At 51.7% G+C, this 14,671-nt stretch overlaps 2 protein-coding genes across 2 annotated transcripts; one reads left to right on the forward strand and one right to left on the reverse strand.

Moving 5' to 3' along the window:
• Window positions 1-1,626: 1,626 nt before the first annotated feature.
• Window positions 1,627-2,716, forward strand: LOC113147109. The gene is made up of 2 exons (XM_026336473.1): window positions 1,627-2,494; window positions 2,622-2,716. Exons 1-2 carry the CDS (start codon window positions 1,627-1,629, stop codon window positions 2,714-2,716), a joined length of 963 nt encoding a protein of 320 aa, XP_026192258.1.
• Window positions 2,717-11,829: 9,113 nt separating this feature from the next.
• LOC113147105 (cAMP-dependent protein kinase catalytic subunit alpha-like) lies at window positions 11,830-14,420 on the reverse strand. The gene is made up of 7 exons (XM_026336456.1): window positions 14,291-14,420; window positions 13,807-13,967; window positions 13,289-13,473; window positions 12,772-12,917; window positions 12,448-12,595; window positions 12,091-12,259; window positions 11,830-11,925 (listed from the first exon to the last, which is right to left on the reverse strand). Exons 1-7 carry the CDS (start codon window positions 14,418-14,420, stop codon window positions 11,830-11,832), a joined length of 1,035 nt encoding a protein of 344 aa, XP_026192241.1.
• Between the last annotated feature and the right edge of the window lie 251 nt (window positions 14,421-14,671).

The raw sequence follows: 14,671 nt of genomic DNA on the forward strand, positions 1-14,671 counted from the left end.
CGATTGCTCTTGTTCAAGACATTCACGCGTCTATGAAATACAGACAGTCACAGACGCACCTGCATGCATGCAGGCATGAATGCACACGAACGTAGAGGCACAGGGGTCGAAGCGAGGTTGCTTTCGCGGAGTGCAAAGGTTGCTGCTACGAGGTGATTTGCATCCGCAGCTAATAAGCGTGATGTATCTGCTCCTCTGCATGCGTGCGCTTCTCTCCAGCTTCGGTTTTATCGTCCTTTGTGCGATATTTCAACGCGTGGAGCCGCAGAAACAGCTCCGCGAGCGCCTCTGCGTCAGTACTCTCAAAAAAACGCATGCCGGCACGCAGACTCGCGGCCTGGGGCTTAGCCGAATGCACGAGACATGTAGAAACTGGCGAGGGTGCGCGCCTGCTGCTGCTGCTACTACTACTGCTACTGCTACTACTACTACTACTGCTACTACTACTACTACTGCTACTACTACTACTGCTACTACTGCTACAGGGTGCAAGCATCGCGCTTTCACACACAGAGGCCCATGTACTCCTCTCGCCAGCCCCTTTCCACGAATCGACTTTTTTCAAAAACCCTCTCCTTCTCTCCCTCCCTTTCGTGTACCCGCCAGTGCGTATCTCCGGCTGCCTGCTTCGCTTTCGCTGCCCCTCCGTATGTTCCTCGATGTTTCCTTTCAACTCCTCTGGCGCGCATGAGGGCACACGTTACCTGCTGCCTCTTTTGTAGCTCCTTTCCTGCTTCATGCTTTTCGAAACCCTCTTCTTCTCGTTCTTCTTCATCTCAGCGAGCTCTATCAGCCTTGCATCCTTTAAGTGTCCTTTCGCACTCCTATTTGCTGAAACGCTCTATTGGATTCACACGCAAGGAGTCTGTGGCCATACTTTGGGTTTTCGTGTATGTTTGTGCATGTGTAATGATCTGTACTTAATCATTTGTATATTTCTGCATGAATAATAATCTGTACTTAATCGTTTGTATATTTCTGCATGAGTAATAATCTGTATGTAAACATTTGTATCTTTCTGCATGTGAAATAGTCTGTATATAAACATTTGTATTTTTCTGCATGTGTAATAATCCGTGTATAAACATTTGTATATTTCTGCATGTGTAATAATCTGTAAACAAACATTTGTACATTTCTGCATGTGTAATAATCTGTATATAAACATTTGTATATTTCTGCATGTGAAATAGTCTGTATATAAACATTTATATACTTCTGCATGTGTAATAATCTGCATTTAAACATTTGCATATTTCTGTATGTGTATATATATCTGTATGTGTTTATATCTGTAAATGTATATTTCTGTATATATATATATATTTCTGTATGTGTATATATTTCTGTATGTGTATAAATATCTGTAAATATATATTTCCGCATGCGTAATAATCCGTATTTAAACATTTGTATATTTCTGTAAATATATATTTCTGTATATATTTGTGTATATGTATATATTTCTGTATGTGTATATATTTATGTATGTGTGTATATATCTGTAGATGTATATTTCTGTATATATATATATATATATATCCATGTGTTGACATGACGTGTATGTATTTTTGTATGTGTGTACATATTTCTGTATGTGTGTCTATATCTCTGTATGTGAGTATGATGTGTTTTTTATGCTATGCGGGTGCAGAGTCGGAGCATGCCCTACAGAAGGGGGCCTGCTCCGTTCCTACGGTGAGCCGCAACCCTTCACTTTTGCTTCCGAGTGAGAAAGCGCCTTTGCCGCGTAATAGCAAATCTGAGTGGGGACCGTTTCTTGGTGAGGCAGCAGCCTCTTCAGAAGCAGCCGCCTCGACGGCAGTAGACGCGGGTGGGCACTTGGCGGAAGGGGCGGCTTCGGCAACGGGGGTGGGAAGCAGAGGGAGTTTTTTCGCTTTTGCCACGGCTCTGTGGAAACACAAGGAGTCGCCCCCACAGCCAGAGGGCCCTGCGTCTGGATCGGGAGGATATGGAGCGCTCCTGCAGCAGCCTCAGAGTGACCACCTCCCAGAAACTCCTCAAGCTGTTCCTCTTTCTTCAGGAAACTCTGGCAGCAGCAGCAGCAGCAGCAGCAGCAGCTCTTTCTCCTCCCTGGGTACTACCCGCACAGCGGAGAAGGCACAAAGCGCTTGCGAGGGGCAGGGCGCTGAAGCGGAGGCAAAGGCTCTCGACAGCGAGCGGCAGAAGTCTCTCACAGAGCAGCAGCCGTGCATGCGAGCCTCGGTGTCTTCGCAGTTGAGTGAGGAGGGAGTGACACAGCAGGAGCGACGAACTTCTCTCTCAGGAGCTCCCCAAGCTTCCCTGTCTTTTTTTACTTACTTTCTCTCAGCACTGCAGGGACAGACGGCTGTTTTGCCAGACAGCGGCGGCGCAACAGCCGAGACAGGAGGAGCTCCTCCTCCTGCGAAGCAGCAGACGCAGTCGCTTGTGGAAGCTTCATCAACTACAGGGATTACAGCAACTGCAGCAACTGCAGGGCAGCATCAGCGACGCTCGTTCAAAGAACAGCAGCACACGCGAGACAGCTCGCTTTTTGCGGAGGAGCTGGTGCGAGTCGAAGGAGGGGGGTCACCGCCGAGCGGCTTGAAACAAGTGCATCCGTTCACCAGGAGGTTCAGGAAGCGGAAGGAGGCCAGATCAAGGAGATCCTCGAGGCATCGAGACGGCAAGGCAACGCTTTCACGGGGGGCAGACCGCCTTTTCGGCTTGTTGAGGCGTGTCGGGATGCTCAGTGAGCATCAGTCGCCAGAAGGGGGGGAGGAGTTCAGCAGCCCTCCGGAAAAAGAGGGCGGCAAGAGCGACGTGAGCAGCGGCAGCAGCAGCTGTGGTACGCTCATCAGGAGTGGCAGGAGCTGCAGCGTTAGCAGCAGCAGCAACAGCAACAGCAGCACCAACAGCAATGACGCGCTCAGAGAAGCGGGGAGGCATTCTGGAGGCTCTCAGCATGCCACCGCCTTGCAGCGCAAGCGGAATAAGAAGCCGATACGCGGATTGCAGGGCGAAGAGTGCTCGCGACAAGTTGAGGACGCAAGTTCTTCAGAGACAGAGGAAGCCACCGCTCTCGCGAGGGAAGGAGAGGCTCTCGACAAGGGCCGAAGTGGGGAGCTCTGGAGCGCAGCGGCAAGCCATGGGGAGGCTATTCCACAGCACCGCGAAGGATTTTCCTTACGGGGCAGAACAGACAAGACAGCTGCAGCAGCTGCAGCAGCAGCAGCAGCAGCTGCTGCTGCTGCTGCAGGAGGAGGCCTGTTACCAGCAGCCGAGGCGGCGGCAGCAGAAACTTCCCCTTTAGCACTCCCCGAACACGAGGGAGATGCAGCGTGCTCTTCTGCGCGATCTGCGCATATTTTTTGCGACCTTTTGGAGAGTCCAACCGCCCCGACACCGGGCTTGTCTTCTCCTAGCAGTCCGCTCCGAGAGGAGCGGGAAAATCGGAAGAACATGCTGTGCGCAGTTTCGATTTCCGAGAGGCAGCGAACGTCGACGACAGATAGCCGCATTAGCAGGGTGCTATCGCAGAGCTCGAGTCCAGCAGCTGCAGGTGGCTCTCGCGTGAGCGAGGAAGAAGAGTTGATCTTTTACGGCACTCCTGCAGCGAGTGTTGTGGCAGTGCTGGATGTGGCGGCAGATGCGGCGACGCGGGAGCTCGAGGGCGTTCAGCAGGCAGCGGCGCGGACGGCAGGAGGCGGTGCGGGAGCAGCAGCAGCATCAGGCTCTAGAGAGGAGTCTGGAACGCCCTCTGGCGGAGTTTCTTGTGTTTCCTCGGCTGTTGCCCAAGAAGCAGCCGCCGAAAAGGCGTCGTCAAGGGGGTGGCTTGCAGGTCCTCCCCAGTTGTATCACCGGCTGCTCGACGGCATTACGCAGCTCGTTGAAGACGCTGGCATTCGCCAAGCGAAGAAGCTCGCCAGCGTTCCGTCGCCAGGAGGCGCTTCGCACGCGGACGGCCCCTCTCAAGAAACCCCTCTTCCCCAAACAAACGTCAATCAGGAGAGCAGCGGGACGGCGCCATCCGATGGAAATGTTGCGCATGCGGAGGCTTCTCAGTCGCTAGGCAGCGGCTCCCGTAGGGAGGGCGGCGCCCAGCAGCATGATGAAGGAGGCGTTGTTAGCGCGGCTTTCGACAATGCGGCGTCTGCTGCTCCGCGGCAGTCCAATTGGCTGTGGAATTTGTTGTCCAAGAGCCCTGCGCCGCTTCCTAAGGCGAGCGCTGCTCGGGGAGCTAGCAGCGTCGCAGCCAGCTACCTGTGTGAGGGGGGCGTGCCGCAGGGAGCTAGCAGCGTTGCAGCCAGCTACCTGTGTGAGGGGGGCGTGCCGCAGGGAGCTAACGGCGTCGCAGCTAGCTACCTGTCTGAGGGGGGCGTGCCGCAGGGAGCTAACAGCGTTGCAGCTAGCTACCTGTCTGAGGGGGGCGTGCCGCAGGAGGAGGCGCTCCCCAAGCGTTCATGGGCAGCCCGCTGCGCAGTTAGCCAGATGTACGTGTCTGCCGATGAGCCCGCAAGGGCACCCTCGGCACCTTCCTGCAGTGAAATCGTGCAGCTCCGGGCGACTGACACCGCCGCTGCGCTGAGCGCTTACGGCCGTCAGGCTGCCGCTTCGAGGGAGAGAGGCTTAAAGGACCATTTCTCCGCGGAAACGTTCTACTTGGACGGGGGGACGGCTTGCCCGACTCCCGCCGACAACTGGCAGCGCCACCCGGCGGTCAGTACAGCTGAGCGGATTCAGTTCACAACGTATGCTGATGACTTGAAACAAGAGAGGCGTCTGCAGAATCAGCCCTTCACGCTGCACTACCTGCCTCTGAAACACGAGTGCGCGTATTATGCGCCGGAAGCGCAAGGGCCCTTCGTGTGCGCTGAGGCACCCTTGCCGCCTCAAAGAGTGCAAGTGGATCTGAACGACGCAGAAATGCAACAACAGGCACTCCTGGCCGGGCCAGTCCTACGTCAGTGGGCACTGCCACATCCTTACTACCCGCCTGGCTATGCGAGGCTTTTGAGCCTCGACGGCAGAGGCGGCTTCGTAGCCTTCGCCCCTTACACCATGGCGGCAGGGGGGTTGGTGGCACCTCCTCCTAGGGAGTGGGGGAACGGTGAAGGCCAGCATGCCGCCGCGCTTTTGACGAGATGGCATCCAGACGGAGCAGGATATCCAACGCATCCCGCATACTCTGCAGCGGCCCCTCTTGCCCATCTGCAGCCCTTCGTCACTGGTCACAATGCGCGCGAGCCGCCGGCGTAAACTTCGGAGGCAGGCAGTCTTTGAGGCTGCGGGTGCCCGCCTCCCCTCTGTCTAACCTCTCTTAGCGGACCGAGGGGCTTCGTACGTGATTTTTCAATCCTAGGAATTTTAATTTCCTGAACGCAGCGGGCCCCCATATTTTACATTTCCTCCGGGCTCTAGCGCGTCTTTTTCAGTTTCGTTGCAGAGGGGCAAACGCGCCGCTGCCCTTGCGAGGTGCAACGCAGGGAGAGAGAACTTTTTTTCAGTTGTGTGTCAGTTTGTATATACATATATGTATATATGTCTGTATGTATATACGTAACTCTATGCCGTGCCTTATATTTGCGGCTTGGTCGCCGGCTCTGGTAGCGGGTCGACGGCTCTCTACAGAGTTGCTGGAGGTCCCCTTACTGCATCTGAACGTTTCCAGAATGCGGGAGCTTCGAAATAAGCTTCCCTTCCTACGTTGCCAATACTGGGGTTGGTGCAGCCACAGGTATTCAAGGGCATGTGGGAGAGTTGCGTTCTGCTGCTTCCAGGAGGTTCCTAAGGAGCCTCTCCAGAATGCCTGCTAGGGCGTTTAGCACGTTTCTATGCACTGCTGGCGTAGGGCAGTAGGGTTGGAGGGCTTGGGCGAAATCGGACTGGCGCGGCTCTTCGGGGTTATGGGGGGGGCTGCCTTCCTGGCACAGTGATTCCACACTCCCTTTCGGTAGGCTGCCTTCCCCGATACAGGTAGCCTGTAGCTTGAGGAGCAGCTGCCGAGCTGCTAGCTGCGATGCGGGGGAGGCGGTCTGACCTCTCGTCACTGCAGCCAACCGCCTCAACACCTGGCCCCAGTTGCGTTTAGAACAGAAGAGGACCTCGGGATAGATGCCTTGGCATGTGTATGCTCGATTCGAGGCAGCGTACCGCTTCTTCGCAGAGTGCTGCTCGGCTAAACCAAATGGGGTTGGCTTCGGCGAGCTGGACGGGGGCGGAGGGGGGGAAAGGCGCAGAGGCGATTTTTTGAAGGACGGGGCATATGAGCGGCAGCAGAAAAGGCTTACTATGAGCGCAAAGAAGGCACGGGAGCCCCTACTCAAATCCTCCTTGTCGTCTCTATTGTGCTCCCCGACGGCGGGTCTTATGAATTTGTTGCAAAGGGGCACGATGGAGAACGTGGTACAGACAAGGCAGCTACGCGACAGCGCTGGAACGATGCCACATGTGAATATTGCACAAAGGCACAGCAGGGCTGCGTCTGCTGCATTATCGTCAAGACACTGAAAAAGGATATCAGACACCAGGGGCGCCTGCTGAACTGAAACCTTCCGTACCTCCAACGCTGAGCCGATGCATGCCATCGTTAACCGAGCCAGATCTTCGTCCGTAAAGGAACAGACCAACTACAAAGGCACAGCGTACGAACCCCGTCAAAATCTGACCCTCTTTGCATGACTACCTGACAAGAAAAGACTGCGGCAATCATTAGGGCTCCAGCAGATCGCACTGTTTCATCCCTGTGCCCCAATAGGAACAGGTAGAATTCCACGTTGGGCCCAGTTGAAACAGGGAGCTGCTCTTTTTGAAATGAGCCAAGAAAAAAAGAGAGGAGTTGTTGCGGGATGTCCTCTCTCTGTATTTATTCGAAAGCGTTACAGAATCCAGATACTCCAGCGTTTTTACGTCTGCTGCTACAGCGTACCGTAGACTGCAGGAGTAAGAGAGCAGAAACTAGTAAACTCAGAGTGCCGCAGCCGTCGGCACAGCTTTGCCCTTCCTTCAAAGCTTTTATACTGTGTGTGATAATCTTGAGAAAGCTTGGCGAGCCTCTCAATGACTGTATAGCTGGAAACATACCATAGCTTCAAGTGTCACCGGAGATTTTTCAAGAGAACGCCAAACCTCTCTGCTCGTCGCTGTCAATACAAACGAACAAGAACTGCACAACAACACAGAGGAAGTTTGCTCTCAAAGACTGGGCATCCTGGTACAAAAAGCCCGCTAGCTTGTCGGGGAAATACGAACGAGGGAATGCAGCGCATTTACGGTGGCATTGAAGATTCCAGCGATGGCGCTTGCCAGCTGATGAAGCTTTACTGATATTCTTATAGCCTTTGGTGCCTCCAAGCGATCGGACCCCATAAGGTAGAGAGAAACAGCCTAGGAGAGTGTGTGTGAAGTCAGCGGAAAGCAGTGCAAGTTCGCTTTTTAGCAGCGCCACTACCTGCGTTGCCAGAGTGATATTGACTGCATCTGGACCCGCGGAATCTCTGCTGTCTGCTTCTGCCTCAAGGCACCGACTGATGATGCGTAGAAGGGCATCTCTGCACAGGAAGGCGTTGCAAGGCTGAGCTGTCAGGAGCCTCGAAACGATCCAGCTGGCACACTCGGGATGCCAAGCCGGCGAGTTAGCTTCGCTCAGCAGCACTTCGCTTAAAAGTGACTACGCCCCTATTGCTCTGGACACTTCAGGCAACTATACGCCAACAAAACTCCTTCGTACCTGAACTTTGCCAAGGTCACCTCGAACAAGGATGCAATCGGCATTTTCCGTTGCTATGAGCATGTCGTAATGAACCATGTGCCCGAGACTCGGTACGAGTCTGCCTAGCTCTCTGCCGCTCAAAGGCCAAGTATCTGCCAAAGCAAACAAGTTGTACGCTGCCTGCACGACCCAATAACGCTTCTAGTGCATGGCCTGAATCACCCTCTGGATAACCTGTCGGATGTCTTCTGCAAAAATGCTGGAGCTCCACGCGCACCACTCGGCGAAATCAATTGAACTTGATACGTCTGAAAAGAGCTGCAAAATGCTGTCTCTGAACCTCCTCAAGCTTCCATCCCTGAAAACGATGCCCGCTAGGCATATGACTATCCGCGGATGACGCAGAGCCTAATGAAGGACAAACGGCATGAAAGGGTTGGTTCTCTGCGCAGTGAATGACGCGCTCACCGTTGCGGATGTAGAGATTTCATCAAGCACTTTCTGAACAGTTGCTGCTGGCCTGTTTTCGCAGCTTAGCACAGCGTCAAAATGCGAAAGGCTCATCAATGCGCACGCTTTCATTTCTTGAGAACAGTTTTGAATGGAAGTGCTGTTGCCCAGGTAGGCAATGGTTGGGGGGTCCTTCCAGTGCGTTAGTGTGCAACTGCACTTACGAGTTGGCCAAGAACAACAGCGAGATGGAAACAATGGAGGCATTATACGTCACAAGCTACCAGCCCACTCATTATTCTATGCGATCGACTGAGAACACAATGCCAACACAAAAGCTACCTCGGAAAGATTTTCGAGAGAGCCTTGACGCAAGAACAATCGCTGCATCAATTCAACGTCTCCAAGACCCACTTCAATATCGCAGCCCACGCCCTTCGCCCCGTTGCTGCACTTTCCGCTCAGCAGCGCATGAATAGCAAACATAGGAAAGCCAGCCTTTTCTGCAAGTTTTGGTGGGAATTGTGGGTCCTTTGCGTCCTCCACAGCAAGGCGCAGTGAATGGCTTAGCAGGCACCTACAGCCCGAGATCAAGCCCAGAATTAAACATCTGCAGGAAAAAAGCACTTGCCCAAGGCTCTTATTTTGAACTGAAAACGCATTTTTGCATGTCTTTCGAGCATTACGAACGACTACGTACTTGTATCTGTCAGAAATTGAAGGGATTCCGTCTGTGCGATTTCCTCGTCATTATGAAGCTTGGACGGCACATGCACCAAGGAGAAGACAAGATTAAGAAAAGTGATTTGATCATCAATGGCAGCTGGACACGTGCGCTGCGGTGTTTAGTGTCATGTAACTTCGGAATGCTTGCTAATAGTCTTTCAGCAACGCACCCGCCAGTCAACAAAGAAGGATGAGATCATTTTCATGGTCAATCTGATGCATTTCTGGGTCGTATCAGCACTGTCAAGGCACCCTTCCGCGTGTGCTGCGAAGCTGTGGATTCGCAACGTAGAACGCAGCATCTGCGCCACCAGATAGAAAGCTTCAACTGTTGCGGTCGCTGGCCAGCGAGCCTCCATGCGATTGGGGACGTGCAACAGCTGCTGAAAGTCAAAGAATCTAAGGCGCACGTGAGATTCTTTAGACATATCTGTGTTTGTATCCTGCCGTACATTTGTACCCACGTATCGTGGGGATACTTAAAAGAGGCACCTCCTTTCGCAGCACTCTCGTCAAGCGCTGTGAAGACAAGGTCCTTATCTCCTTGCCGAAGTGTCTGCTCAAGCATCATGCTCGTCTGAGCTTACCTTGAAACACACGAACACAAAGAGCGAGGCTGCTAATGGCCCAGTCCTTGTCTAAATTTGTGTTAAGCTGTACAGCGCCGCATTTCGACGATTCTTCAAGAACTACGGAAAGGTCTTCCCAGCCCAAAGGCTGGGAACTTGTGTTGCCTCGGATGCTCTGATTCTGGCAGCAAATTGACGTCGTTGCGACGTTTACAATGGTTCTAAGCTTTCCGGGATCAGTATCCCATTGCTGCGAAACCGCTGATCTATTGGCTGCTTACGCGAAACAGTAGAAGCTGCAACTTGCCTGCCGCCCCTCCAACAGGGAGACAATCGCATTCAAAAGCAGCGGATTTTCTTGTCTTTTCTTCGTAATTATTGAGAGCATGGTGCTCAGTGCTGTGAAGCAAACCATAGGATGCTATACCTGCTAGACTGCATTCGCTAGCATGTCGAACCAGTTTCGAAATGATGCTGCAGAAAAGACGCGGAGTTGAAGATGTGCCCTGTCAGGCATTGGATCGCGACATGCGCCACATGTTTGCTATTTCTCACAGACTCCAACAGCCAGTCAATGATGCAAAGCTCGTCAAGAAAAGCCACCTTCTGGCTTTCTGGAAGCAAGGTAAACAATCTCTCCACGAGATGTATCGCGTGGTCTTGGACATTTGAAGTGGTCTCATCTGAAGCTAATATCGCCTGAAAGGCTTGGCCCAGCTGAAGCTGCATTTTTTGGTTCTTTTCAAGATATGGGATTATGCTAGGCGAGCGAAGGCACAGAGCGATTGTTTGCAGACAGTGACACATTACGGGGTGTGTCGGAGGTAACAGTCGTATGGCTGACACAACATTTGGCAAACATGCGGAAATAACTGCACAAGACCCTGGATCGCTTGTTGTCTCCAACACTAAGCAAAAGCAGTTGAGGATGAGATGAGCTTCCTGCGGATTGCTTTTCAAAGTTGCAGAAAGCTCAAGTGTAAGATGGCCCCAAAAACCAGGGTCCTGACATTTGAGTCACTACCTTCTACGCGTCTGAAAAGAACTGTAGAGTTTGCTGTACCGCAAGCACACTCATTGACGCGAAGGAAGAGCGCGACAACAGCTTCTCCAGAATGACGAGCAACAGATGCTTGTGGGTTCCAGTGGCTACTAAACACTTCCGCAACTTTCCTGCAAGACAAGTTTCGCCACAGAGCGAATCCTGGGTAGTGTACAGCAAGGAAGCCTCGTCTATGACCATGACAAGGCTGAAACGAGAGGTGGAGCGAGGAATTGTCTAACACAGGGTAAAGGTCATCCTACTCCACGGCGCTTTTTGGAGTTGTACTGTACGCGCACGCTTCCATGCAATCGTGTTTCGCAAGGGCTTCCAGCTGGCCAATGTCTTTAATCGCTGCCCATTATTCATTTTCACATGAGAAGAACTTACAACAGAATCAATAAAGGTCGTGTTGCTCATAAGGTAGCGACTAATTCTCAGCATCGCGTCCCGAGGGAGCTTCTGCAATGTGCTAGCCACTTCTTCAATAAAGCTTAATTTTGTCACGGGGGGGAGCTGCTGAAGGAGAAAGCCCGCCATACAGTCAAAGCAGAGCAAATGCCCCGCATAAACCTCGGTTGCAAACGGGTCATGGCTCTCGTGATTTTCGAGCTTTTTGCAGACAACGGATAGCCTCGCAGGAGAACCCTCCGGACCCCGTAGTCCGAACATCTTCATAAAAATGTGTGAAATACCTAGCTGGCATGTATTACTGTGCTGAAATTAGCGAAAAGGTATTTTAGAACGCAAACAATGGAGGCTTCAGACCATGTTGGCCTATGATCAATGCCTGACATCTTGCCCCAGCGTATGTATGTACACCTGAAGCCTGTCGTCCTCGAAAGAAAAAAAGTGCACTATGGCGTGTTTCTTAAATCAAGTGGCAAATATGTTTCATATCAGCCCTGCAGGAGCTAATGCGACCTACGAAGCAGTGGCAAGAGTCTGCTTGAAAAATGTGCCTGAGCTAAGCGTCCCCACTTCCCATGGACAAGAAGGAACTGTGTTCACCTTGTGAGAAAATGCTCTGAAAAATATTGAGCATATTAAATTATTCGAAACACGCCCCTGTGTTTTTACCACTTGCTTTGGTTTCAGACGTTCCCAGAGCTTCCGGTTTGCTGGAAGCATTGGGATGCTCCCGCCGGCATTGTGACAAGGAACAAATAAAGCTTGATGTGCAGCCTTGCCCCACCAACAGGCGATTCGCTCTTACCTAATTATCGCCTGCCACACACAGGTTCCCCTATCACGGGTCAGTTGAGGCAGCGAGGCACTGATTCCCCATTTACCTCCAGATCGGTAGTACACGGCTTGCTTTGGCAACTAGCCGGAGGCATTTCTTACGTTCACCATGCTACAAAAGGATCCAAAGAGCCCGTAATCGGAGGTGGCTGCTCAGTGGATTCTGGGTAGTTATCGAAATTCGAGGTGTCGTCAGGCGCCTAAAAAAAAGAACCTCACACATTTACAGTCAGTGCGGTCCAGACACGGACACGAAATATAGAACGACGCACCAACTCGTACACTGCAAATACAAAGTAAAAAGAGGAAAAGCCGACAAAACGGTGCATTCACTGAGGGGCACAAGAATGGAAAGCAAGGCTGACCTTGAATGCGGGCTTGTAGGGAGGAGGCAACTGCTTCTTCAGTAATGCATTCCAGTCGAAGCCAGTGAACCATTTGTGATCCTTGATATCCGCGACACCATTTCTCAGGTTGCCGTAACGCTTGGCCAGATCGGGGGTAAGTAGGCGCTTAACAAGCGCCTTTGCATTCCTGAGGAAAAAGGAACCGGCACCATACAATGCAAGTGTACTGATGGTAACTTCATCATAACCTGTTTCTCGCCTCTCTCGCACTATTCCGCCGCCAACGTCTTCGCGTCTGCTGCAAATCTCAAAGTACATCCAAAAAGTGCTGAAGGCCCCGTAGGCAGCACCAGCGAAAACTGCGTGAGATCTCACTTATCAAAAAACTTCGGAAAGACGATACGGCCCCCAAGAATCTTCTGGTAAACCCCCATTGGCTCGTCATCAAAAAAGGGCGGATACCCGACAATCATTTCGTATATCAAGATCCCCATCGTCCACCAGTCCACCGGCTTCCCGTGCCCTGAACAAGAAATACACGCAAAACTGAGATTCACATGCAGAAACATAGTAGACAACGCAGACGGAGGGCAAGAGCAGCCAGTTTAATGTATGGAAAAGAACACGGAACATCTAAACCGCTGTTATATCTCTGGCACTCCTTTTTACCGGGAAAAGACCTCATACAAAAATGCCTACCTTTGTTCAGCAGCACTTCAGGAGCGATGTATTCGGGGGTGCCGCAGAGCGTGTATGTCCTGTTTTCGATTACTTTTGCAAAACCGAAGTCTGTGAGTTTCAGATATCCCTCTGAATCTACCAGCAAGTTTTCCGGCTTTAGGTCACTGGGGGCAACACAAAGCAACGCAACACGCTCTTAAAGTTCTGCATAGGCAGTAGAACATTTAAAATGCACAAGAAAGATAGATACACGCGTATAGGCGCTTGTAATGCCTATACACATGTACGTTCATGTGTGTATACATCAGCATGCCGTTACATACACAAATGGCCATAGGTAGATGGATATGCAAACATCTGCCCACCCTTCTGTCCAGTGCTGCAGCATGCTTGCTCCCTCATACCCTCTCTTCTATCTATTTTCCATACTCTCTCTTCTACCTATTTCTCCAAATTCGAGCGTATCGAATTTTATGGAACTGCCAACGTTCCGCGAAGCGGATAAGCGAATTTCCTCGGAAAATGCTAACCGTACCGGTAGATGATGTTTCTGCCATGCAAATATTCAAAGATGCTCGTGACTTGAGCAGCATAGAATCGAGAAGCGTCGTTCTCGAACTTCCGGTTCTTCCTCAGAACTGTGAAAAACTCGCCGCCAATCACGTACTCCATCACTATATACAAATAACGATCATCTCGAAAGGTGCCTAGCATGTTCACCTGAAACCCCAAGAGCACATAGCAGTATGGAATTGAGACGAAGAGGGAAAATCATGTATGGTATCGTCAAGGGAAGAGGCGAAAGGTGCAGAGGTGACCACTCTCAAGACTCCACAGCCACTAACAGCAATAGGAAACCACCGCTACACACGCCACTCTCATACGGGCGACCCCACGATAGCCCACCAGCATAACAACGAAAGGGCAATCTGGTGCGTGCCCCCATCGAGGATTTCACTTTTAGTCATGCCCAGGTCCAGGTGGCTTCTGAAGGCAGCCGAGAAGCACCCTTCCTGAAGTGCATCTAGGAGGGCTGCACTTGGCTTGGCTTACGGTAAAAGGATGGTTGATCAATTGCAGGATTTTCTTTTCCGAGAGGATATGATCGACCTGCTTCTGCCTTATTACTGCTGCCTTCTTAAGGCGCTTGATTGCGACCGGAGGAGCTGAGGGGTCGTCTTTCCTCCGCGCCAAGAAAACTCGGCCGAAGGAACCTGCAGCAGCGGTCGTTACACAGCCACTCACGTAACCTGTGAGCGGGGGGCTACTCTGTTTCGCATGACCTGATGCTCCTCATTCCCAGAGACGCCAGAGCCGCATGGCTTTAAAAGCCTCCATTCAATTATTCCATTAACACAAGGTAAGCACAGGCACCTCAACGCCCATGTAGTGAACCGCCGTGCCCACGTGTCTACTGCTTCGAGCGCACTAAGAATATATCCACAGCACGAAACACCGACTAGTAACCCATGGCAAACAAGCTGAAAAACAGACCCCAGCTGGCCCTCAATGCATAATATACCAATTCAGAGCCTACCAGTGCCAAGAGTATTTGCGAATGCAAAGTTTGTTACGGTGCATTTTCCTTGGGGAATCCTGGCATGGAGCTGCGGGCTAGTCGACGAGGAGTCCTTCTGTGAAGGAAGAAGCTTCCGGAAGAGTTCCATTGACGCGACGCAAAAAGCTACGATACTGAATTTAACTAGAGCTAAGGGTCTGTTCAGATCTGCTTGTTTTCCATGCGGAGCGTGGAATACAGGGCGATTGCCTCCGGTGAAAAGTGTACACCACTAAGGGCTATAGCAGCGATGCGACTCTATGCTTCATGTAAACACCACCGCCTGAAGCAAAAAAACAGGCACACACACATGCATACGTACAGAAAGCAGCTGTTCTGGCTGAAGGAAAACAGCGTTCT

The sequence above is a fragment of the Cyclospora cayetanensis genome, unplaced genomic scaffold (genome assembly GCF_002999335.1).
Source record: "Cyclospora cayetanensis isolate NF1_C8 unplaced genomic scaffold, CcayRef3 CcayRef3_contig_13, whole genome shotgun sequence".
NCBI lineage: Eukaryota > Apicomplexa > Conoidasida > Eucoccidiorida > Eimeriidae > Cyclospora > Cyclospora cayetanensis.